The sequence below is a fragment of the Podarcis gaigeae genome, assembly GCF_964106915.1.
Source record: "Podarcis gaigeae genome assembly, chromosome: 17".
Lineage (NCBI taxonomy): Eukaryota > Metazoa > Chordata > Lepidosauria > Squamata > Lacertidae > Podarcis > Podarcis gaigeae.
Genome location: NC_139694.1, coordinates 35,659,023 through 35,684,536, shown reverse-complemented (window position 1 = coordinate 35,684,536; position 25,514 = coordinate 35,659,023). Strand labels below are relative to the sequence as shown.

General features: G+C 44.8%; 1 protein-coding gene across 6 annotated transcripts in view; it reads right to left on the bottom strand.

The window, feature by feature from the left end:
- Positions 1-22,921, bottom strand: part of TYK2 (tyrosine kinase 2) — a 53,618-nt gene extending 30,697 nt beyond the window's left edge. For 3 of the 6 annotated variants that reach the window (XR_014559315.1, XR_014559316.1, XM_083718440.1), the window contains exons 1-6: positions 22,740-22,921; positions 15,264-15,468; positions 9,047-9,170; positions 2,747-2,906; positions 1,668-1,831; positions 1,098-1,482 (exon numbers count right to left, since the gene is read on the bottom strand). Coding sequence is in view for 3 of the 6 variants with exons in the window: in XM_083718440.1 (XP_083574566.1) it covers positions 1,098-1,482; positions 1,668-1,831; positions 2,747-2,906; positions 9,047-9,170; positions 15,264-15,468; positions 22,740-22,880 (1,179 nt within the window). In the remaining 3 variants the exon portion in view is untranslated. Of the gene's footprint in view, positions 1-1,097; positions 1,483-1,667; positions 1,832-2,746; positions 2,907-9,046; positions 9,171-15,263; positions 15,469-22,220; positions 22,395-22,470 lie in introns of those variants that run through there. The other 3 variants (XR_014559317.1, XM_083718442.1, XM_083718441.1) reach the window with 3 other exon arrangements.
- Between the last annotated feature and the right edge of the window lie 2,593 nt (positions 22,922-25,514).

Here is a 25,514-nt window from a genome sequence, read left to right as displayed (position 1 = left end):
GTTTCTGTGGCTGCAAACTGCTGTGGCTTACCATGGGTCATTGGGAGCACATTTGTCAGTGCTCCACAATCTCCACCAATTCTGTAGTGACTTTAAAACTCATTTAATGGTGCCAGAGCCCTAAACGACTGAGGTCCAGCATACTTAAGGAACTTGCCTCTACAATTACCACATCTAAGATGTACCTGGCATGACTTTATTATCAACAGTGTAAAGACCCACAGAATGGCATGCACTGCGGTGGCATTGAGTGGAATTTTTTATTGCTACTAAGACACACTCTTCACTTTTCTGAAAAACTTGCTCTTCAAAGTGTGTCTCCAAAGGCTGAGTCAGCTTGAAGACTGAAGCTTCTGGCTGCTATCCAATCATAGGCAACCAGTCAACTGGCCTACTTATTTTCAACTATTTGGTCAACCATAGCGCACTTGTTCACCACTGGTGAGCACGTATTTTAGGTCAGAGATCAAAAGTTCAGCCCAAGGTCCTCGGGTTTCTTTTGAAGTGCCTCTGAAGTGAAACACATGTCAGGATGAGACGATCCCTGCCTCCAAAGTCAAAGCAAAGGCTAGAGTGATGGCAGGAATAACTTTTGGTTGGATAGCAACAGCCACAATGTGCAGCTTTGCACCCTGCAAATTGCTTCTTCAAAGGGACAAATTAGTCAAGACAAACTCAAAATGTGCAAAACCCTTCTAAACTTAAGTTTCACATCTGCTTCATCATGGTTAGGGCTTACTAACCATGTCAGGTTCAGTTTATTCAGACCTATATTTTGAACCGGTAACCTAATTCCCACCCCCCATCTTTTTGTGAATCCTGCTCTAGTACAGGAAAGATATAACTGCAATTCAGCTTGGGTTGACCCGACTTCCTGGCTTAACTATTGGTAACTTGGGCTTTTCATTAACTGATTATTACTTGCCCTGATCCCCTGAGAAGTGAGCTAAAAGCCAGAGCAAAATTAATGTATTGTGCCAAATAAAGTTAAGTACTCAATATGGCTTTCCAATCCAGGAAGTGGAGTCCCAGTGCCCAAAGATGGAGAGCCTGTTACTGATTACAATAGTTGGCGATGAACTCACAAGTGAACATACCTCAGCAGAGATGGGACGCCACTGAATGCCATCTGTGCCCGTGACCAGAACCTCATGCGTGGCAAGCCTGTCACTGGGAGGAGGGGAATGGGAATTCTCCAGATGTGTGTGTCCACCATTGATGTAAAGTGGCACCTTCTCACCCTCTGAAACAGTTTCCAGTGAGAGGACCATGAATAACTCACTCCCAAAACGTGGGGCCAGGTTCTCCAAGGTCACCAGGTACTTATACATGATGTCCTGTTCCGTCAGCTTGCCAGAGCTCATTGTATGTCGCTGGAAACGTTGCAAGAACTTCTTAAAAACATTCCTCATGCGGAATTTGGTCAGATAATTGTTTTGCTGAATCTGCCGACAAAAAGAACGGGGGATGCATTCCTTGAAGCTGTAAGAGAAACAAATGCAGTAAGCGGGACGACCACCCCATGTGCATCAATGCCACACTTCAAGTGAAGATGAGGGGGGGAGAGAGAGAACATACCAACAACCCTCTGCAAAGCAGTTTGGGATTACTGGATTGGGAAGCACACCATAAACACAACTACTTGTCCCGTCCCCACAATAATTCACCTGGTTCTCTCTGTCACTTCTTCAAGGGAGATGCCTCTCTTAAGTGCAATGTGACACAGGTGGAGGACAGCCATCCCCAGGCTGTCATTTTTAAACTGGTGAATCTCCTGCTCAGTGTGTAGGTCTTTTAGAGAGGCAATGTCGTTAATGAAGTCATATTTCCCCTGGGAAGAAAAAGATAAAAAATTATGGAGGTACGTTCCCAAGCTAACAGGTCCCAAATCAGTCTCTCCTTTGGCTCTTCAAGTTGAGCTACTGAAGATCTGAACTCAAAAGATGTCAGGGATCCAACCTGCAGTCTCATGTAGGCAACACTACTAGCAGTTGTGTAAAAAGGAGGGAAATAAACTTTTCCATCTTATCTCATCCAGTTCTTCCAAAATTTAGAGCTTGACTGCACACCATATATGAGGTGGAATCCGGCTGCCTAATAACTATGAGAAAGGGGTTTCTCTTTCCTTGGTGGAACGTGGCTCATTTGGCTGGCTTGCACCTCTCTGAAGACAGATCTAGAATATAAGAATTGACTATCTGCATCACATTTCCTCAAAGGGAGGGGGAAAGCTGAGAAGTCTACTAATCTCCCCACCCCCGCACGCCCCATTTCATCACTTCCCTCGTGCTGGCTTAGAGTCTGTTGATGTCACCAGTAACCTCAACAGCTTTTATCCACTCCTGCTTCCTTACTTACATTTTTTGTGTAAGTAATTTCATCCTCCTGGATTGCTATTTACCCCCTAAGCTATTTGACAGACACTTAGGCTCCAAGTGCCTGACATATAGAGTTATTTCTTCTCTGTGGTGTACCTCTTCTCTGCCCAAGGCATGCTGCAGTCTGGATTGCACAGGCTGGTCAGGGGAGATGGATGAAACAGCTGTATAGCATGGAGTTGGCCTTTATGGCTTTGACAGTGCAACTGAAGAGATATCTAAGTTTGCCTGATGAAGCCACGGAATCCCAAGGAAACTTAATTTTAAGGAAGAAGGATGGAAACCTCTCTGGACAGTCCAAAGAGGGTAGGATGGCAAATACATAACAGGCCTAATCTGAACAGAACAACATCAACAAAGCTTCATACTTGCTCAAAGAGATACTCAAATGACGGTTTATCCAGCAGGGCACTGCCTTGCTCGCTCCTTGATTGCTGTGACTTGTCCTCAGAGTCACTTGTGCGATGGAGGCTGCGACAGACAGCTGGCTCCTTCTCATTTGTCCCATGCCAGTTTCGGAAATAATACCTGAGAGAGAGAGAGAATATGCACATCTTACTTGGTGTATGAGAGGCAGGAATGATTAAACTTTGCCCAGGCAAGGTGCATATTCCTCAAGGAATGCAGGACCTAGGTCAGACAGGTGCTCTTCTACTTCTTCAAACTCTAATTTATGGCACCTATGCCTTGCACCTTCTCACCCTCACAGAAGCTTACTAGCTCACAATTTGTTAGGCCACTTTTCCATCCAGGCTATTTGAGACATATAGTATAAGTGGCCTGAAATGTGTGGGAGTCGAACTCTTTCTAAGCGCTTCTTTGTCTGATAGCTTGGAGGAACTGAGTCACTCAATCTGTTCACCAGTGGTAAGCCCCCTTTTGAATTTTTCTTTCACGTTTCATGGCAAGAAAACTATTAGAACAATGGTTCTAGACAGAAGTCCTGTAGTTCCGTGAGAAAATAGTAGTTAGTGCAAACCAGAAAACCATCTGTACACGTCACAGCACATAACACAGTTCAACTGTTAATATTTTAAACTTAACAAAAAAAAGTTTGTGGCACATTAAGTACACATTTATTATAGCATAAGCTTTTGTGAGTTACAGTCCACTTCATCAGATGCATGAATTAATCTGAGGAAGTAGACTGCAACCAATGAAAACTTATGCCACAATAAATTTGCTAGCCTTTAAGAAACAACAAGACTAACACAGTTACCCCCTCTACAGTGTTAGAAACTAGGCTGAAAAGCTAGGAGCCATATGGCTCCTGGGGCCTGGGTTGTGGGTGCCAAAACAGAATGTCTAGTGGCCACTGGGGGGATGGGAAACACTTTTTATTATTTTGATAGGCATGATTTAATACGCAATTCACACAAGTGACACATTGGTAATATCACATTTTTAGCAGAAATTATTAATACATGTTTAATTTGGTGTTTACAATAAAAATATTGATACCAAACTTCAGTTTTCAAAACACTCTACTCTTTATTGTTAAACTTCTTAACATATCATCTATCCTTAACATATACTTCAAGGCTTCAAAGCACATAAATTTCAGTAAAACTTGAGTGTCAGCCAGGCGCAAAAAAAAAAGCACCCAGACTTTTTGAGGTGCTCGCAAATGGAGAAACTTTAGGCACAAAATGCTCCTGGCACCTGCTAATTTCGAACCCTGCCCCTCTAGAAATTCTAACTTACTGAACTTGCTGTAATCTTGTGGCAGCTGGTTTACCAGAGTGATAAAAAAACAGGACTCAACCTAGCCATGAAATCACTGGGCAACTTTTGGAAAACCACTGTGACTTAATTAGCAGTATACAGATAATACTGGCCCACCTGACATAGCTGATGCAAGGATTGCTGATAGCATGCCTGCAAAGTGTTTTCAACACTTAATAACAGTGCTGAATAAATGCTAGCTACAATTGCTAAAGCAATTTTTTATTGTTTATGTTTCAGAGACAAACAGTATCAAGGTTCTTCTGGGATACATCAGCTGGCAGTGAAAATCTGTTTTCTAAACAAGTATGATAAAAGTTATCCTTACTTATTTTATTTAACAAAATTTGTATACCATGTGATTGCAATAAAACCTCAAGTGGTTTGTAAGAATTAAAATTATTAATAAATACACTTAAAGCCTATTAAAAACAGTTAAAATCCTAGCAGTAGATGCAAGTAAAATTGTAGATGAACTATGAAGCCATTTAGACACTCTTCCTAGAGATTACCGGTAACTAAGGCCACCTAACTAGGCTGACTTAAGAGTTAAAACAAAGATGCTGCCTGTAGATGTAAAGGGAAAGGTAAAGGGACCCCTGACCATTAGGTCCAGTCGTGACCAACTCTGGGGTTGCGGCGCTCATCTCACTTTATTGGCCAAGGGAGCTGGCGTTTGTCCGCAGACAGCTTCTGGGTCATGTGGCCAGCATGACTAAGCCGCTTCTGGCGAACCAGAGCAGCAAACGGAAACGCCGTTTACCTTCCCGCTGGAGCGGTACCTATTTATCTACTTGCACTTTGTGCTTTCGAACTGCTAGGTTGGCAGGAGCTGGGACTGAACAATGGAAGCTCACCCCGTCACGGGGATTCGAACCGTCGACCTTCGGATCGGCAAGTCCTAGGCTCTGTGGTTTAACCCACAGCGCCACCCTTGCCTGTAGATGTATGTGGAAGCAAATTTTGCTCAGGAAATATAGTACACACACTAATATGTATATATATTACGCCAATAAAGGCTGAATATATGAATGAGCATGAGAGTGTGTGTGTCTGTGACTTCATGAAATTGATTCCAGGGTAGTAAAGAAGTGGACTTTATTCACCAGACAGGAAAACCAATGAGTTTCAAGATAAATGAACTTGCTAGGGTAAATTAGATTGAACCAAGCTTATAATACTGATAAGCATGGCTATATCTCCTGAAAAGGTTCTGTCAAAAGGTAATACTGCTCCAATGTTAAAGCAGTGTGCTCTGGTTCTATTCATCTGGTTCATTCAATTCACCACACACAAGCTAAACTAAAGCCCAAGCTCAGCTCAGCATTCGCAGAAACTGAAGGATGTTCTCTTCATTGATGTACTAGGCACCCTGCCCACTTCCTTCCCACCCACTTCCTTCTCAGATCACAGCTGCACACACGCAAATCTGCCTGAAGGATCTACAACAGTTTGTACCAAAAAACACACAACAAATAGACCTGGATCACAATCCTAGATGCACTTACTAGAAAGCAAGTCTCACTAAACTTAGAGGGACCTACTTCTGAGTAAATATGCTTAGGACTGCACAGTTAAGGAGTCTAAGAAGGAAAGAATACCCTACTAGTGGTGGAAGCTGGTTCACTGGGGGGCAAGCAGGGCCCTCCTAAGCCAAGCCCAGCCTTCCTTCAGTCAGCCCCCACCTGCCTGCTTTCTTACTGCCAGCTCCCTCTGTAGTCTCAGTTATTACCCTTGTAGAACTCAGCAGGGAGGATGGGGACAAAACAAGAATTGGCCCCTTCTGTCATTTGCTCTGGTGTCACCCTACCAGTTCCAGTGGGCACCAGTCACCATTGCCTACTAAGGTTACTTTTCTAAAAGTGTATATGATGCCCCAAGGAGCATCAACATTCCAGATACATATGAAAATTAGATTTGGGGAAGTGCTGAAATGAGGCCAGGCTGAGACCTCTCCCTCTACTTTCAAACACCCCAGTATTGTTGTGGTACAGCAGACAGGATGCTCTTTTTATACCAGCCCATGCTCTCTGGCAGAAACAACCAGCTCTTTTAAATTATGTAGCCAAACCACACTGACCATGACACAGATTCGCCTAACTTGAGGGAGGAAGTATGCTGAGGAGGAAAAAAAACCACAATTTAATTTTGACACCAACAGCAATGGTGCATGTGTTTTCCCATTATTAAATCAATGTATTAGGTCCTGTGCCATTATTCTACTCCGAATTCAAAGTGGAAGACACTACTACTGGCAAATGTGGACATACTTAATGCTTCCAGAACAAGGGCAAACTAACTATTATGAATGCAGGATGTACTGCATTCATGCCTTGCCATTCAACATGCCCAAAGCAGCATCTCGATATACCAAACACTACATGAAAAACCATTTTAATACACAAAAATAACTCAGTCATTTGGATATTCTATGGGTAATAAAGCAAACACCTGCTCGGTCTAATGGAACTTGTATAAATGAGACTATGAGACTTTCTTGACTATAATACAGTGGTGCCCCGCAAGACGAACGCCTCGCAAGACAGAAAACCCGCTAGACGAAAGGGTTTTCCGTTTTGGAGGCACTTCGCAAAATGAATTTCCCTATGGGCTTCCTTCGCAAGATGAAAGCCCATAGGGAAATCTCCGGGACAGCGGGGAAGCACAGCGCGTCTTCCCCACTGTCCTCGGACCTCCTCCGAAGGCTGGCGATGGGGCGGAGAGCCCTTCTCCCCCCGCCAGGCTTCGGATGGCTCCTCCGAAGGCTGGCGATGGGGCGGAGAGCCCTTCTCCCCCCGCCAGGCTTCGGAAGGCTCCTCCGAAGGCTGGCGATGGGGCGGAGAGCCCTTCTCCCCCCGCCAGGCTTCGGATGGCTCCTCCGAAGGCTGGCGATGGGGCCGAGAGCCCTTCTCCCCGCGCCAGGCTTCGGAAGGCTCCTCCGAAGGCTGGTGATGGGGCTGAGAGCCCTTCTCCCCCCGCCAGGCTTCGGATGGCTCCTCCGAAGGCTGGCGATGGGGCCGAGAGCCCTTCTCCCCGCGCCAGGCTTCGGAAGGCTCCTCCGAAGGCTGGCGATGGGGCCGAGAGCCCTTCTGTGCGCCTTCCCCTCTGTTCCCGTACCTGTGCTGAAGGCTTGCGGTGGGGAGAAAAGCCCTCCTCCGCACCGCCAGCCTGGCAAGCGGTCTCCATAGGAACGCATTAATTGATTTTTAATGCATTCCTATGAGAAACCGTGCTTCGCAAGACGAAAAACTCGCAAGAAGAAAAAACTTGCGGAACGAATTAATTTCGTCTTGCGAGGCACCACTGTAATCTTACACTGCTTTCAGAAAGCCTAGATGGCTATGCACAAGTAGGTTTTCCTGGGCAAATTACTTTATTATATGTAAGAAAACCTGCAAAAAAAATGCTGCCATGTACCCCACTTCCTAAAAAGTAGGCCTTGCAACTATAGATAAAATGCCAATTAATAATTATAATTATAATTTATTATTTATATGCTGCTTGTGCCAATGTTTTTAAAACATAAAAAGCAGCAGTTACCGTATTTTTCGCCCCATAGGACGCACCAGCCCATAAGGCGCACCTAGTTTTTTGGGGGGGAAATAAAGCGCACCCAGGCTTCGGCATGCAGGCAACTCTCCGCAAGCCGTGGGAGCCCAGCGGCGGGCTCCCACCACTTGCGGAGAGCTGCTCAAAGCTCGAAACCTGGGGCACACTGAGCTCAGTCTGCCCCAGGCTTCACCGTGCAGGCAACTCTCTGCAAGCTGTGGGAGCCCAGCACCTTGCGGAGAGCTGTGCAAAGCCTGGAGAGCAAGAGGGATCGGTGCGCACCCCAGGCTTCAGGAAAAGTCTGCATTCGCCCCATAGGACGCACACACATTTCCCCTTCATTTTTGGAGAGGAAAAAGTGCGTCCTATAGGGCGAAAAATACGGTAAGTACCCAAATCCACTGTCTTCTAAACATCTTTCTGAAGAATGATGTGCAGCCCCTTCTGAATGCACCAAAGACTGTGATTCGGTAAACCCCTTCCAAGATGCTATTCCACAGACCCAGAACCACCATTAAAAAGCCATTATACTTGCCAAGGCTGACTTGACTTTACACAATGGCAGAACACAGGGGAAAAGAGATGACCCCAAAGGTATGCAGATCCAGGTAATCACCATATACAGTGTGTGAACTTTTTAGAAAGCATATGCTTACACTATGTTGTCTGAGCTCTGGACATAAATCGCAGAGGAGATCAATCTGCTTCTTGATTAGTTTTGAGCACTACCCAATTACGATCAATTGACCTAATAATTCAGGGGTCAGCATATTCCCCGGTACCTGCTACAACAGGGGCCACCGACCTTATCAGACTGATGGGCACATTTTGTATTTTCAGAGACGCCATGGGTACCAGTCACAAATGGCTGCCATGAGGTCATGGCATAACACAGAATTAGAGGGAGTGCAGTCATTCCTGCTTCTCACCCCATCCCCTGCACAATCTCAGGTTTACCGTGGAAAGCTATGTCCTGCTCTTTCCGATTGCGGAGATACAGCAGTTAAACGCACAAGGGGAATATAAATGTTTAAGATGAAGAAGTGAAGTGTACTAAACAAGAAGGGAAAATAGCACTTCTTGAGGAGTCTGGGGATTTCTATTGCATGGTGTCCAAACAACTCACTTACCAATCACAGTTCTGACTTCCTTCACCAGCTAAAATCACTGACAGGCAGGAGAAGCTAGGTTGGCTCATTTCACAGAAATCACTTAGAAGGGTACCTGCACATTTTGCTCCATAACTTTCTATCTAAATGAAAGCTCAAGCATCTTCATGGGCTCATGGGTGCTAGGCAGGGGGTTCTACAAGCATCCAGTTGTACAGCCAATAAATATTTAATCCCAAAACTACAGAAGCGAAGGTGAAATACATGGGGAAAGGATGTTCTTACCTCAAACGAAAATGCAGAATCAACTTAATGCCACTATCTATGTCAAACACATGGTTAGGAGGGAACCATAATTTGGCCAGTGGATCATACAGTGCAAAGAAGCTCAAGCAGATTGGCGTGATTCCTGTGGAAGACAAAAAGATCTAGTAAGAAATGTTGAAGGAAACTATCATATTGGGCACAGCTTGGTAGTTACTCCTTAAAAGGCACTAATTTCTAACTGACCCTTTCCCTGAGATAACCCTGAGCCCAGGGTTGGGGAAACGATCAATACAAATAAGATAGCATATTAAATGAAACCAAGAAAGCACCCTTGTCAGTTGTAACATTATCTTTACTGCATCCCAATGTCATCTAAAGGCAGAACTGAGGTTCCTATCCCCAGGATTAGGGTGCTGTCAGGGAACTGCCTTCGGAAGAACAGGTGGTAGAAAGGCTCCAGGAGAACAGGAGAGACTCTGCAGCAGAAGAGGGAACCAGTAGGGGGGGAGCAGGAGCTCAAAGGGAAAGGGAGTCGGAGGGGAGGCTCTGGGATACTTCCAGTGAGAACAGTGAGGAGGTAACAAGACCCCCTTTAGCAACCCCCACCCCTCGCCGGAAGCTGTCACGCAGAGAGTCCAGGAGGCGCATGTCCGTCAAACAGCTTTTATGTTGGAGTAAGTTCCGTAGACGCCCACTGTCGGATCCTACCAGCGACTGACGGAGTCATGCTTTGGGGGGCTCCGTTAGAGACTTAGGTTGGCTGACCAGCCAAAACCCGGAGGGATCAAGCTTTACGCACAAGCAGCTCATTATCCCATCAAAGGTGCATACACAAATGCTTTACTGCATCCCAATGTCATCTAAAGGCAGAACTGAGGTTCCTATCCCCAGGATTAGGGTGCATACACAAATGCTTTTTTTTCTTTTTAGAGAAAGGACCTCCTGCTCTGAACTTCCACTGACGAGGTTTTAGGCACACACACACATCACTCCAGCCTGACTTAAAGTACTGTATATGGAATTGCATCAGCTGCTGTGCTGGGCAGAACAGAAGTCAGCGGCACATAAAATTTTACTCCTCTGCTCCTGGGGCCCATGGTCTACATGTGCAGGTGAGAGGTGCCTTTTAAAAAAAATCATAAGGACGATTTAAAAAGCTCCCAGCATTAAGAACTAGCACACCAGCAAGAAAGATTTCAGTTTAGAAAACCAGTGCTATAGGGAGTAGGCTATCTGCAGAGAGCATTAGAAATGTGGTCCTTTGCCTGCAGTCTGAAGTGGTACAGTCTATTCTACCTCAAAACATTTATCTATAACCTGTTTTCCGGCTAAGGTTGGCTCCCAAAGTGGTCTACTATCTACACAATGGTATAATGTAATTAGGTATATGCTGGCATGGTCGCAGAGGTGGTCTCTTCTAGTCCCTGACAGCTGGTAACCAATGGACCAGGTTTTAGGATCTCAGGATCTTCTTTCCAGGAGAAGTTCCACTGAATGGGTGGACTAGGCTTCAGTTCAAATACATTCACAAATACAAAAAGGGCAACAAAGCTCATAAAATCCCACTGTTCTATAAAGTCAAAGCATGCCACAAGTCTACCCCAAAATGTATAGAATGTGAAGGTACTCCTAGGTTTGGATCCAAGCGTTAAGGCTCTGCCAAGCTAAAAAAAATAGGCAGAATGCTCAAGGCTTTAAGCCTAGCTGAACAACTTCAGACTGTAAAGCAATTTGCAGTCCACAGTCATCTATCAGACTTCTTTTATGTAACGGCAGATTTATACAACTGTATGTGATAAGGAGCTGCAGGAAATCAAACAAACCACTCATCCCCCTGCAAAATACTTTTCTAGTCCTTTTATTAGAGATCCTTTTATCCTGGGGACTTCCAAGGGAGGGATCACGGCAGACTGAAGGTATTTTGTCAGTTCTTTACCAATGGTGATAACAGTGTGATGTTTGCTGATAGCCAGACACAAGTCTGGCTGCCAGCTTCACTTCTTTTCTTTTCGTTTTTAATATATTTTTATTAAAGATTTATTGGTTTATGTGCAATGTCTCTTTCTTCACAGTGACATTTTCTACAGATCAGTTTCATTTGTTGAGACATTAGTGTTACATTAGGAAGAAAAGGGAGAAAGAGGGGGAGGGGGGAATGGTGAGTGGGGTGGGGTCAGGTGGCAATGCTTACTTACTGTATATGTGGGGTGTAGTAAAGTTAGTCTCTGTTTAGAAGCTGTTCCTTGGTCAAGCAACAAGAGTGAGGCCTTGTGGGTAACCAACAAGCCACAAGGACTATGGGAAATAAGTCCTGTCCCTTTAACTTCAGACTAACAGGCTCCCAGGGTGTGAGAGATTTACTATGGGAAAGGAAACCCCTGATTTAATTAAAGCTTTGACACCTGGGTCCGAAGTTATGTGCATTTTCTCAGAGATGTTATCTGCCTTAATTGCCTGAGAATGTGTATCTGCATAAACGCCAAGGAAGGGAGGAAACCCCTTTGATTTAAGTTCTGGCTTCTTAATGAGACCAGCTGCCAGAAGTTAGATTGATTGGGTCGCAGACCGGTCATTGGAGAATTTGAAAAATAATCAGGAGTTATGATTGGTTTTGGGGGTTCCGACGCTACGAGAAGGCGTGCTCAGCAATCTGCAAACTGCCGGGCTGCTGATGTTCCAACTAGTAGCCGTTCTTTCATCCTTTGTGATGGAAGGACTTTAACCATTCTATCTGTCTCTTAGTTGTGAGTATGTAAGTCAGTTAGATTTTACAATGTTCTTGTTTTTCTTGCTTGTAACTTACCAAAGAAGTGCCTGCTATTTTAGCATGTTTTCTTATGTTCTTTTAAAATAAATTTTTAAAGAAGAAACTGTTTGGTTTGTGTGCCTTTCCGGGGGGGGGGGGGAGCTAATTCCTAGCCTTACGCTTGGTTACACTCTACCGTGTAATTTCTGTCTGCAAGTTTGTGGATACAACTTGTGGAGTGGGGATAACTAACCATAATTGGGCACAGCCTTCTCCCTGGGTTGTGGCTCTGAGTTCCCAGGACCAAAGGGAGTGGTGGCAGCCTTACCGGTTCTATTTGTCCCCATGTCAGTTTCAATTTGTTGGTTAATTTTTCTAATAAGGCTGTTTCCCATACTATTTGATACCACTGGTCTATGCTTACTCCTGACACGTCTCTCCAGTGTCTGGCTATAATGTTTCTGGCTGCCGAGAGTAGGTGGGTTATGAGCTCTTTGTGAGTGGGCATTATTGTCTTGGAAGATGTTTAGTAGGGCCAGTTCTGGGGTGACTTCTAATACTTGCTTAGTTATTTTGCATATTTCTTATATGACTGACGTCCAGAAGAGTTGGATTTTAGGACATTTCCACCACATGTGGAGGTATGTGCCTGTGGAGGTACATCCTCTCCAGTATTTTGGTGATGATCCTGGGCATATTAGCATTTGTTTCCATGGTGGTAAAGGTAAAGGGACCCCTGACCGTTAGATCCTGTCACGGACGACTCTGGGGTTGCGGCGCTCATCTCGCTTTACTGGCTGAGGGAGCCAGTGTACAGCTTCTGGGTCATGTGGCCAGCATGACTAAGCCGCTTCTGATGAACCAGAGCAGTGCACGGAAACTCCGTTTACCTTCCCGCCAGAGCGGTACCTATTTATCTACTTGCACCTATTCACTTCTGAAAAGGAGCTGGAAGGAAGGGATTGCTCCTCGTGGGACAGGGGGACTGCTGAGGGGCTCATCTCCTGCCCTGTGAGTTGAGTGACTGGAAGCTGATAATTGTCAACTTGCTCAAACTACACTGCAGTCCTATTATGGGCACCAAGACTACCTCCCTGTCTTAATTGCCTTCGGAATGAGATAATTTACAACCTTAAAGAGTTTCTGAGTCTGTTAGCAAAAAGCAAAAACCAACACCTGGTGAGTGAACTGCTTTCCATAATAAAGAAGGAGAAGGCAAGCAAGCTACTGTTCACACCATCATAGAAGTGACATAAAGCTAGATTTATGGTGTGAAACAAAGTTTTAAATGGACAAGGGGCATATGCAAAGCTTTTTATTTTTTCTTACTTTTTGACTAAAGTGTTTTAAGTAATGGAAAGCTACGTTGCCAGCTAACACTGTATTCCTGAAGATGGAATTTGCCATATCTCATGTTGTTGCCAAAACAAGGTTAAATTGCTGAAGGGATAGAAGCTGTTTAGAGACAGAAATTCTAATAAAGTGAAGCAAGAAAAACTTAAACATTCAGAATGCTGCTTACAAGAAAAGGAAAAGAAGAAAGAGAAGTGGGGGGAGAGAATGAGATCTTCAGGGTCCCTGCTCACTGTGGATAATCTTATGCAGGTGATGACAGAGCAAACAAAGTCTCTTAAGAGATCAATAGAGACTTTAGAAGAAGAATTAGAAAATTGAGAAGATTAGAAGGATCAGTCAATAAAATAGAGGCATCTTATACACAACTGACAGGGGAAATAGGCCAATTAAATGATAAAGTTGAGACCTTAGAAACAAAAAATGAAGTGATAAATAGAGAGATGGAAAAATGTTTTGATAATTCAGCATTAATGGAGCTGAGAAAAAATGAGTTCTGCTTAAGACTCAGAGTCATTCCAGAGGAAGGAGAAGACATCAGAACCAAAGTTATTAACCTACTGGCAGAATTACTGAGAAAGGAAGTGCTGGATGTGAAGGCAGAATTAAATGGCCAGATTCCAGCAGTTTGACTTGTTTTACTATGATGCTGAACTTGAAAGAAATTTGAGAGAGAGGGAGGGGGAGAGAGAGAGAGATGTGAAACTACTGTGGAATGGTGATGGGAAAGTAGATTATTTGGGAGAAGGGCTGTGAGGAGGGTGGGGCAGTAGAAATATAGTTCTAGGAGCATTCTTCCTAAATAATAGGGGTTGGAGGAAGAAAGGAGGTCCCAAACCTCACCAAAGCAACCTTCCAGCATTACAGAAGCAAGAAAGGAATGCCCACAAACAGGAGGACAACAAAGCACCCCCTCCACTCTTCCTTGATTCCCTTCCCACCTCAGCCATGCTAGCAAGCCTCTCTCTCTTGCTCCTCTAAATTGAACTAGATGCTCTATCAGGTGGCAAAAGGGGGTGGGGGAGATGATTGCCTGGAAGAGAAGGAAGAAGGAGAGTGACACCAAAGCACCCCTCTCCTATTCACCAGGATCCCAAAGCAGAGCTGAAAATGCTCCTCATTAAAAGGAGCTCTGGAGGAGAGGTGGCAATGGGTGGGCTGAAAAATCATATGCTACAGCCTTCAGAAACGGGGTGGGGTGGTGGGGGCTTTGCTACCACAGAAGGACTAAGCTTGTGGTAAAAGAGCAGCTTGTTTTTCCACAATGGAAAGTCTCAGAACATCAAAAGGCTTCCTGGGGAGCAAGACTGAAAGGGAATGCCAGAAGCTCAATAGTTGGTAACAGCTTACCAGCATTTGTGGTCAGTCAAGAAGGCTGCCTTCACTCTCCCGCTCAAGTAGGTGGTGCTGTGGAGATTTCAGTTGCAATAGGAAATCTCGACTTGGTCAGGAGGGGAGTTTCACAGACATGAGGCCAACACCAAGGAGGCCATATCTCATGCCTGCCCACCTAATTAGTCTCACCGGTGAACACATTAGCAAGGTCCCTGGAGTTTTCTTAAAGCATAGGCAAGTCATACAGGTGATGGAAGCTGCTCTAACAACTTGGTCATTTAGGGCTTCAATGATCAACAGCAGCACTTAATGGGCTCAGAAATACACCAGCAACCAGTGCATCCAGTACAAGAATGATGTCACATGTTCCCACAGCCTTGCCCCCACTGGCATCTGAGTGGCTGCATTTTGTATCAAGCCATCTTTAAAGGCTGCCCACATAGAGTACAGTGCCTATATATCATTACAGTAGTCTTGTCTGGATGTCACTGGAAGGCAAGGTCTGCCTTCTCTAGTTAGGACTGGTACACCAGCTACAACCCTAAGCTAGCAGAAGCCACCACATACACCTCCATGTAAAATGCTGAGTCCAGGAGGGCTCTCAGAAAGTGAACTTGCTCCTTCAGGGGGAGTACAACTCCATACAAATCCAATTGCAAGGCTCCACTGCAGCCCAAGCCTCTGGATGTCATATTCCAATGGTTTTCTATAGATATTGAACAACATGGGCGATAAGGCACTTCTCCAAGAAGGGCTACATGTTTCCCACATATCTCTAAACAAGCCCTATGGGCCACTTACCAATCTTCTGTGCAATATCGATGCAGATCTCTTCAGCACAAGGAGTCCCTTGCATATAAGTCTGGTACTGTTCCTCCTGCTCACCCGTCCAGTGAAGATATACCCTCAGCCCTCCAGAAGGTGAAAAACGACATCCCTCCATGTCTGATTCACTGTGCTTCACTGCACAATGGCACAGTGGCCTCCTGCCAATTCTTCCAAGTCCCTAGGTGGGAGGAAACAGAGACCTCATTAAGGAAACCTAAAACGCTTTCAGGAAACGTAGTCTTCAGCTACGCATACTCTCAGGAACATAGAGAGTGTGTGTAATACAATGTAATATATATAGTGAATGATTCACACCCCTACACGACTTCCCTTTTGATAATATCAGGAAGAGCTTCCAAATATATGAAGTCTAAACCAGAGAAACAGGGGGTTACAATCAGTTTGTAGAGGAAAGGCAGCTCAAGCAAAAGGATAATGTGGAGCATCCACAGATTGTTTAATTTTTCCAGAATCCACATACACTAGTACCCAACAACAATCCTTCCTAGCAGCTCTAAAGCATAGGTGACAGCAGGCCCAGGGTCTTTTGCCACTCCAGGCAAAACTGAAAATGATGCCCCTGCAGCTGGGAGGGGCAGCATTGCTGTAGCAGCAGTAAAGGACCACTGGATGGTTTAGTCCAGTCAAAAGTGACTATGGGGTGCGGCACTCATCTTGCTTCAGGCCAAAGGAGCTGGCATTTGTCCACAGACAGCTTCCTAGGTCATGTGGCCAGAATGACTAAATCGCTTCTAGCACAATGGGACACCATGACAGTAGCCAGAGTGCATGGAAACACTGTTTACCTTCCCGCCACAGCGGTACCTATTTATCTACTTGCACCAGTGTGCTTTCAAACTCCTAGGGTGGCAGAAGCTGGGAAAGAGCAACGGAAGCTCACCATTGCCACACGGATTCAAACCTCCGACTTTCAGATCCACAAGCCCAGAGGCTCAGTGGTTTAGACCACAGTGCCACCCATGTCTCATAAGGTGGTGTAAGTGGTGGTACCACCCGTCCCAGCTGCCCAGAGGCTGCCAACCTGAGGCAACTGCCTCACCACACTTCATGGGTGATAGTGAAGTTACCCACCAGCACATGAGAAAGCAGGCACATTACAAATCATCACATAAGGCAGAAATGGGCACAGGAGCCAAGTGTTATTCAGTTCATCTTCTCACTGTTCTAGCTGGTAGGGAGGGATGCGTTACATAGGAGTCTCATCCAAGAACTACAATGGACCTCATGCATCATTCAGTTCAACCCACTGGGTTGAAGCCATTCCTGAAAGAACTATTCTTTTCTTCACAAACAACTTGCATGGTCAACATTAGGAAATATTTCCCCATCTCTAAATCTAAGACTGTGTTGATTCCAAAGCACTAGTGATCCCAAATGAAAACACACTTTCCTGCTTCATGTACAATGAAGTGTTCTTTCATACCAAAGTAGGTGCAGCAAGCATTAACTCAAACATCTGGTCAAACCAGAGGTCTCATTTCTTTCAATAGAGACCAAAGGATCATAATACCAGCCAGGTCTTCCTGGCAATTATACTATGCAGCAGTAAAATTCCAGTCTAGGAATGCAATTTCTTGCTGGTTTATGCAGAACAAGTAGGAAGAGCAGAATTCTGTCCCACCACCCAGCTGTTCCTCTCTACTCCTGGTATTTAAAATAAAATAAATAAAATAAAATCAGACCTACTATTTGGCTTCTGAAAAAGAGGTGGTTGATTCACTTCAGTATCACAAATTATACGGAATATATATTTATATCCCTGTTACTGAAATCTATGTGTATGTTGTTTAAGGAGTTCATCTTAAGTTCATGTAGGACACATACTTGATCAAAGGACATGCTGCTTTTTCCTCTCCTTGAGCATTCCTATTATAGTAATTAAAAATAAATATATCTCTACAAATTATACTGGTTCTGCAGTCTAGGTTTCTTTATCTGAATTTGGTATGTTTTATCCTAACATTTTTTTAACACACACACACACACACACACACACGGGCTGGGGAGGACGACCCCAACTCAAAGTTAACTTGAGAAGTACATGTGTGCAGTGTTTGAAATTAGCCAGGTGCACTTTGCAACTGGGGCAGGTCCAATTGTGACCCCATGGAGATCTGTGGATGCCAGGCTGATGACTGACATATCAATCTGGCTGCCCCCCCCCCAGGTTTCTTAAGCAGGTAAGCAGAAGAGCTTATTTATTGCATTTATATCCCACCTTTTTCTCCAACGAGTACATGGTTCACCCCACTACTCAGTTAATCCCTACAACAACCCTGTGAGAGAGGTTAAGAGGCTGTGACTGGCCCAAGGTCACCCAGTTAGTTTCATGACTGAGTGGGGATTTGAACCCTGATCTTCCAGGTCCTAGCCCAATACTCTAACCACTACACCACACTGGCTTCCTAGAGTACTTCTACTATGCTATGAGCTAAATTAAATAGGTAAATAAATATGGGGGAGGCAAAATGCCACTTAGAGAAGGATGTGAAATATTTTCCTTGAAGCTAGAATTTGTTTTATTCTGTATTGCTTTATTTGATGTTTTAATGTGTTGTAAACCACTTTGAATTTTTTTCATTTAAAATATAAAGTAGTATAGAAATAAAATGTATAATAACAATAATAAATCTCACCCAGGGGGAAATGGCACCTAGACATTCTGTTGTGGTAACCATAACCTAGGTTTAAGGTGCCATTTGGCAATTACCTTATATATCTGAGTTTCTAACACTGCATGTGTGGCCAGATTTTTCTGAGGTAAATGGAAAGGAATGCCAAGCCAGAGGAAGGGTGCAGAACAATGCAGAATTGATTTTTTTAACTTCTATCTCTTGGAACCTATCTTTCAATTCCAAGAGTTTCACTTTAAAGGGAACTGGAAGCCAGGTTTCAGAGGCACACATGCACAAATATTCTATTAACGGCAAAAATAAGCAAATGGTTTTCCTTTAAAGCTAACATGTTTATTTCCATGCAGCATCCTATGCTCCAAACCAAGTATTATGGGCAGTAAGAGTCAGCATTGTCTAGCAGATAAAAATGCCTGAACCTGGACTTTGAAAAAACCTCAGTTCAAATCTGACATAATCTACCAACTCTCTGGGTTGTCTCAGGTACTAATCTTGCATCCCAGTGTCAATTTCTGAGCAAAGCTTTAGGATAAGTGTTGCCTCCACCCTTTCCTCAAAGGAATGAAAAGCAAGGAATCGGCATGTATTTTGACGGCACTTCTTATTCAGCATATTTTATTTATCCTTATGTGTGGGAAGGATGTGGTTATAGGTGTCAGGACTGGAGCAAAGATCTGCCATGAAGTCCACTGGGTGGCATATGCTGGTCAGTCTCTCAGTCTATCCCACCCCTCAGATTTTTTGGGAGCTAGTGTACATTGCCTTGTGTCCATTGGAGATGGATATAAAACTAATGAATAATAATCATTAATATATGTTGTCTGCCATTTGCAAGTCTTATAATTGTGCAGCAACTTGTAGCTAAGCCTCCACACACTCTATCCAGTACAATAGTACAGTGCTGAGAGATACACCATGTGCTCATTTCTACTCCAAGAGAAATACACTATATGCATCTTCCATTTAACAAAGTATCACAGCTGCATTTGAAGTAAGGCCTGAACTTCAGAACTTCTTCACCACAATTAGAAGGAATGGGAAAGAGTTTGCTACAAAGCACTAAAGTTAGCAGACCACATTCAGTATCTGCACATCTGCTGTACTAAATAATACAGGACTAATCACTTGGGAGAATAGTTAAACCAAAAAGGAGATTGAGATCCAGGCTGCCATCCTTGCTGACTCAGATCTGCAGCCCATGGGAAAATCAAGTTCTCTTTACTTTTGGGGGAAGGGATGATGTATAAAATAAGAAGTGATTTCAGTCTGAACAAGAATGGACAGAACAAGCATGACAAAACAAACAGGAATCCATCCACAGTTACCTTATTGCTTAGTCTTAAGAGAAACAAAAACAATATGTGCAACAGTGTTCTCTTCAGAACCCTGATTAGTTGAACTGTGCATCTATGAAAGGCATTTGAATAATAAGCAAGACCCTTCTTTTTATTAGGCTCCCATTAAGCTGTCAAACCTGCAATACACTAAGAAACTACCTTCTATGTTTTCCTATTACAATACTTGTATTATTATATGATAAACCCATTGTATAAACCCAAGCAGTCAGGCAGTTGGCTAGCTCATACTTTGGCAATGAAAACAACTTCATTCAAGTTAAGAATTAAAGCTAAGATTTTACCTGATGTGCTCTTCCATGCTAACCAAAGAATACAAAATTACACCACAGCAAATATTATAATCCCATGAGCAAAGCATTTGGCAAGGGAGAAGGACAGGTGGAAAAACAAACACTTGCCAGGATACCAAAAACTATAAACACCTCCACAAGTTATAGATCAGATCACACTATGCTGGCCAAGCCCCTTCATAAGCAATAAAAATTACAATCTTAAAAACCTGATATAGAAGACAAGTGAGTGCAGCCCACCATACCATTTCCTTTCCTTGGGTAATACCTGTCCCACAGTAATGTTTCTCAATTCATTTCACATCCCTCTAGTTTCTTCTCATATACATACAGCAATCCTAGAAAGACCCACAAGGGTTCCTCCAATCTGCACACATCATTTCTTCCAACGAAAACCACATTATGTCAGCTGGTAGAAACATCCTGTATTACCCCTTTCACAGCACAATTCAACCTATACTGGTTTGAACACGTTTATAAATCCTATGATCTTCCTAGAACTCCCCAGCCCCCAGAAACAGTCCACTATCTCTCTGTACAAATCTCTATGCAGCCCAGTAATTGCCTTCTTTCCATAATGCTAACTAGCATTGAGTTAATGCTTTTATAATGTTCAAGTCTTCACATTATCTTGTTGCAATCCCAATAACCTTGTAAGGCAGGTCAGCACTACTATCTCTGTACTGCAGATGGGAAAATGAGGTTGTCTGAGAGATTTGCTTGCTATAGATCACTGAGTAAGTTCATGCTAGAAGATAGATTTGAATTAAGGGCTTCCTGATTCATTGGTTTATCAACACTAATGTAAGTAATCAGTGCTCTCATATTGGGCCCCAAATATGTGTTGAAATACACTGGAATTTCCACCACCATGTGAAACGGCAATGGACAGGAGGGCTTTTTCTGTGGTGGTCCTCAGATTGTGGAATCGTTTCCCCTCCAAGGTGTCCCTCACTTCTGCAAAGGCTTTGGGGTGGAAGATGTTACATACATGTAACCCACCCAGGGACTGCAAGGCAAAGGGCGGGATATACATGAGACTAAATAAATAGTCAAAGGCAGGCTTCCTCTGGTTTCAAATCTCCCTCTCAACCAACCATCTACAGAGACTCTTTTTTGCAGACAATATAACTGCAGATTACATTAGATGGTCCACTGGATCCAGAAGCTTCCAACCCCCACTCTCTCTCAGACTTCTACCTTGCCTCCAACTGCCAAGGTCAGCTTCTCTATCCTGCATCATCCCACAGTGTACAAACTAGCTAAGACCATGTTGTAAGTTTCTTTGTGAACTTGTTTAGGTAAAGAACACCAACAATTTATTTTTTAAAAAAAAACTTTCTTCATTTCATCTATTGCCCTCTGCCTGCAGCACTGTTAGGGGCAGATGTCAGGAGCAGGTCAGCAATAAATCACATGGCATCAGCGAAGTCAACTCGTTATTCAAGGAAACACAATTAGCTCGGGAGGCCAGGCTAGTGAGCACAGCAAGCTGTCCTGGTAGATCTTGCCCCTTATGAGGCAGCTGCAAGGACTGAAGGCCCCCGCCTTCCCACAGTTGCCTAAGCCTCCACCTTCCCTGGTTGCATCAAGAGAGGAAACACCCCCTGGCTTCTTCAGTAGCCTGCATGATCTCTGCTTCTTGCCCCCCCCCCCAGCCTCTGCTTCGGCATCTGATTCTGGACTGCTCTCTGCCACGGGCTCTCCCCACTCAATAAACCTTGTTGCCTCTTCACCTTCTGACACCTCCTCTTCTCAGTCTGCTCCCTCTTCTCCCTCCGACCACTCACTGTCATCCCACCCCCAGTCCCCTGGCTCTGAGCCTTCTTCCGGGGGGGGGGGGTGTCCCAGCTGGTACCTCCCAAGGCTCCTCTGCTTCCAGCCTGTCCATGACACTTAGTGATCTGGTGTTGAATACTGGCTAAGAAGGTGAGTCAGTAAGTCCTCAGGAAAGATCTCATGTCTACCATGAGCACACCAGACAGTGTGCAGTATTATCTTCATACTGCAAATGTGGATGCAGAAACAGGGGGGGGGGGGGAATCTGCATTGTCTAAGGCTATCTTGCACTGGTATTATTGGTATTACTAAGATTATGTATAAGTGCTCTGAGGCACACATAATATTCTGTGCAGTGCACCCTATGTAATATGTATTATGCACCAGTGATTCTTACAAGCCTTCATAAATAGTGAATCCACCACACCTTTTCAAAGCTTTCTTCTTCTTTCTTCTCATAGCCTCTCTCTGGCCTCCAGATGCCCCTCACCCTGAATCTAAACCTTTCGCTGCCTCCATCACAAGTACCTCCTCAACAGCCCCATAATAACTTTGCTGGATCAAACCTGCTTCATTACTTGGTTCCCCAAAGCAGCCAGCTAGAAGCATGAAAATGTCACCATCACCATCTAGCTTCTGGGAAGCATGCAGATAAGCATAGTCAACAGGAACATTGAAAGATCTCTCTGTACTCATTGATTTGGCATTAATCTTCCACACACGCAATCTTCCCCAACGCATACATCACAGCTCTCTTAAGTAAACAAAACATAATAAACTGTGTAAATGAATAGAAGAAGAAACACAATTTCGACGCGACGCAACAACACAAAAGCTAGAGGAACTAACTTCCACCACATTATTCCCACGACTCTTTTCCCAACAGCCATCCTTCCTCTCGCTGCAGGTGCCATCCTCGTGTTCATTTCCAAGGCTCCGCATTTTGTCAAAACATCTAGTTCGCACATTGCACTCGCCAGCTCTCTGGGAAGAGATCACGCCACTAGAGAGAAGCGCCAGCGGAAGTCAGGGGCCGCAGAAGCAGCCACACGGCTCGAGGGGACTGGTCTACCGATCCTCCAAACGCCGCGTATCTTACTTTTTCTTTTCTTTTCAAGCTGTCTCTAGGCGGAAAGCGGCTGTCGGCGCCAGCGCCTCTCGCGGCTGGCCTCCGCCTGCCCCAGCTCTCCCAAAGGTAGACTGCCCCTGGGCGTGGAGGTTCCACCGGTCGGCGGGCTTCGCACAAACACCGACGGGCTTGGGCTCAGAAGGCGTTTCTGAAGGGTCGCCTAGCTTCCGAGTTAACCGAGTCCTCTACTCCGCCCCCAGCCCCCACCCCGGGAACACTTTCCTCCCCCTCACGCCTACCTCGCGACCTGGGGGAGGGGAGCCCCTCGACACCGACGCCCCCCCTCCCGCCGCCGCCTCAGGGAGCCAAGCGCAGCCGAAGGCCCGCCCGCCCGCCGCTCGCACCCGTCGCACAGAGGCGCAGCTCGCAATAGGCTCCATGAGACGCCGCCTCCCATTGGCTCGCCCTCCGCCTCCAGGCGCGCCCTTTGCGGCGCCCCGCCCCCCTTCGCCGGGACCCCACCCACCGGCCCGCGCGCCTCTCTATTGGCGGCTCCAAGTGAAGGGATTTACTTGGAGGCCTCGGGAGCGCATGCGCACTTCTTGTCACCCTGAGGTGCTCTGGCCAGGCGCTTCCCTGGTCAGGAGCGCACTGCTTAGTGTTGTTGCTGTGGAAGCGGAGGGAGACAGGCTGCCTTCATGCAGCAAGGGCGTAGGGTGGCCATATTTCGGAAAGTCAAAACCAGGACACCCCGAAAGTTGTTGAGCAGCTCTTTTGAGTACACCTCGAACTTGTTGACCTTTTTTTTATTTTTTATTTTAAGAAAACCATCGAAATTGAGCTTTTAAATTTGTATACAGTACTGCCCTTCATCTGATGATCTCAGGGCGGTTCACAGCATAAAAATAAATAGCAAAACAGCCCCCCCCCCAGTACATACAAAACATTGTGCAGGGACAACTTGAAAAATCATTGTACTGATCAGCAACACCATTTATATTAGCAGTGAAGTGTTCAGAGTACTTTGTTTTCTCCATAGTCCTTATGAAGAAATAAACGTGTAAATGAGAGTAAGGTTAAGTACTTAATTCGTTATGGAGGTCCGTTCTTAACCTGAAACTATTCTTAACCTGAAGCACCACTTTAGCTAATGGGGCCTCCTGCTGCTGCTGCGCCGCCAGAGCCCGATTTCTGTTCTCATCCTGAAGCAAAGTTCTTAACCCGAGGTAATATTTCTGGGTTAGCGGAGTCTGTAACCTGAAGCGTATGTAACCCAAGGTACCAATGTATTGTTCTTCCTATATTGCAGTTAAGATCTGAGAGCAGTGAAGTAGGCAGGGGCAAGAACAGACTTGGGAAATTTTTTGCTTAAAGCTCATACTCTTTAGCTACATGAGCTCAAATACAGCGCTGTGGTCTAAACCACTGAGCCTCTTGGGCTTGCTGATTGGAAGGTTGGCGGTTAGAATCCAGGGTAGGCTCTTGTTGCTCTGTCCCAGCTTCTGCCAACCTAGCAGTTTGAAAGCACACCAGTGCAAGTAGATAAATAAGTACCACTGTGGCAGGAAGATAAATGGCGTTTCCGTGCACTCTGGCACTCATCACGATGTCCCGTTGTGCCAGAAGTAGTTTAGTCATGCTGGCCACATGACCCAGAAAGCTGCCTGCAAACACTGGCTCCCTCGGCCTGAAGCAAGATGAGTACCGCACCCCAGTTGCCTTTTACTGGACTTAACCGTCCAGGGGTCATTTACTGTCAAATGTGTGTTTAGTTAACTGCTCCTGCTCCCACTTCTCTGAAGTTTCTTTTCTAGCCTAGCTAAAGCCTTGTGAGAAATGTTCTCTGCCCTGTTATTCTTCCCTCATCTCACAAACAGCTTGCAAATAATTCCAGGGGGCTTTTGTAATAATTACCTAAGTCTCTGCATTCTTCTCCCATTTGTCTGATGGCCTTGAAGCTTCTGTGCTACACAATGTATGTGGGTGGGGAAGGAGCACAGAAATGACAATGGAGAGCATTTGCATGGGTATCTTTGTTAAAACACTCGGAGCATAATCAAGCACTTAGTGGAGATGACTGCAAAATATAACAAAGCTCAAAAAAGGGGTTATCGGTCTTGACAGCTAAATTATCTTGCTAAGCTGTGAGGCACAGTCACGCTGAAAGATGGATATGACTCCAAGAGAAGCCATCAACCATACAGACAATTTGCAAGGTGTTCTGAAGATCAAGCAAACAACCAGAATCATTGTACAGAGAAAGGTGGGCTGGTTCTCACTACTATTCTATCCTGCCTTGGAAAAGAACACAGATAGCAAGTCAAATGCTATTGGGCTAAAACAGGGATTCTGAAACTAATATTGTGAGTTTCTCTCAAAAAAATATACCTTCTCTCCCTGCCACTGCCACCCCTGGCAAAAAAAGGACCAGAAACTTCAATGGTGATGACACTTGGAGAGAGGCAATGGCAATGGCTTAGATTAAAGAAAGAACAGGGACAGATGAGGATCTGAGGTATGAAACTTCCTGCATTCTCACACATAAATACACAAGAATTCAGGGTTTCTCAGTGGAGCATTAACTTTGCCTTCATTAGGACAGCATAGGAAAAACTCTTAGTGAGGATAGCAAGTCTGAAACAAGAACGGATTCCCTCGGAAGGTGGTGGACTCTCCTTCATTGGAGACTTTTAAGCAGAGGCTAAATGGCCATCTGTCCTGGGTGTTTTAGTCCAGATTCCTGCAATGCAGGAACTAGATGACCTGCAAGATACATTCCAACCCTGCAATTATTTGATTCTAAGTGTATGCAAGAGTATGCTTGTTGGGCAAGGAGAATGGCAGTGTGTTTTGCGTGTCCCCTCTAGAAGACATTACAAATTTACTTTTGTAAAAAAAATATTGAATCATTAATATTCAGTGCATTATAGGTGTTTTTTAAATATGGTCAGGCACAAATACCTGAGTGCAGTCTATGTATAGACATTGTAGTTTAGGGGGGGGGGGATACTTTATCATTTTATTCCCCGCTCACAATACTGCATCAATATCACTATCAATATCACATTTTTGTC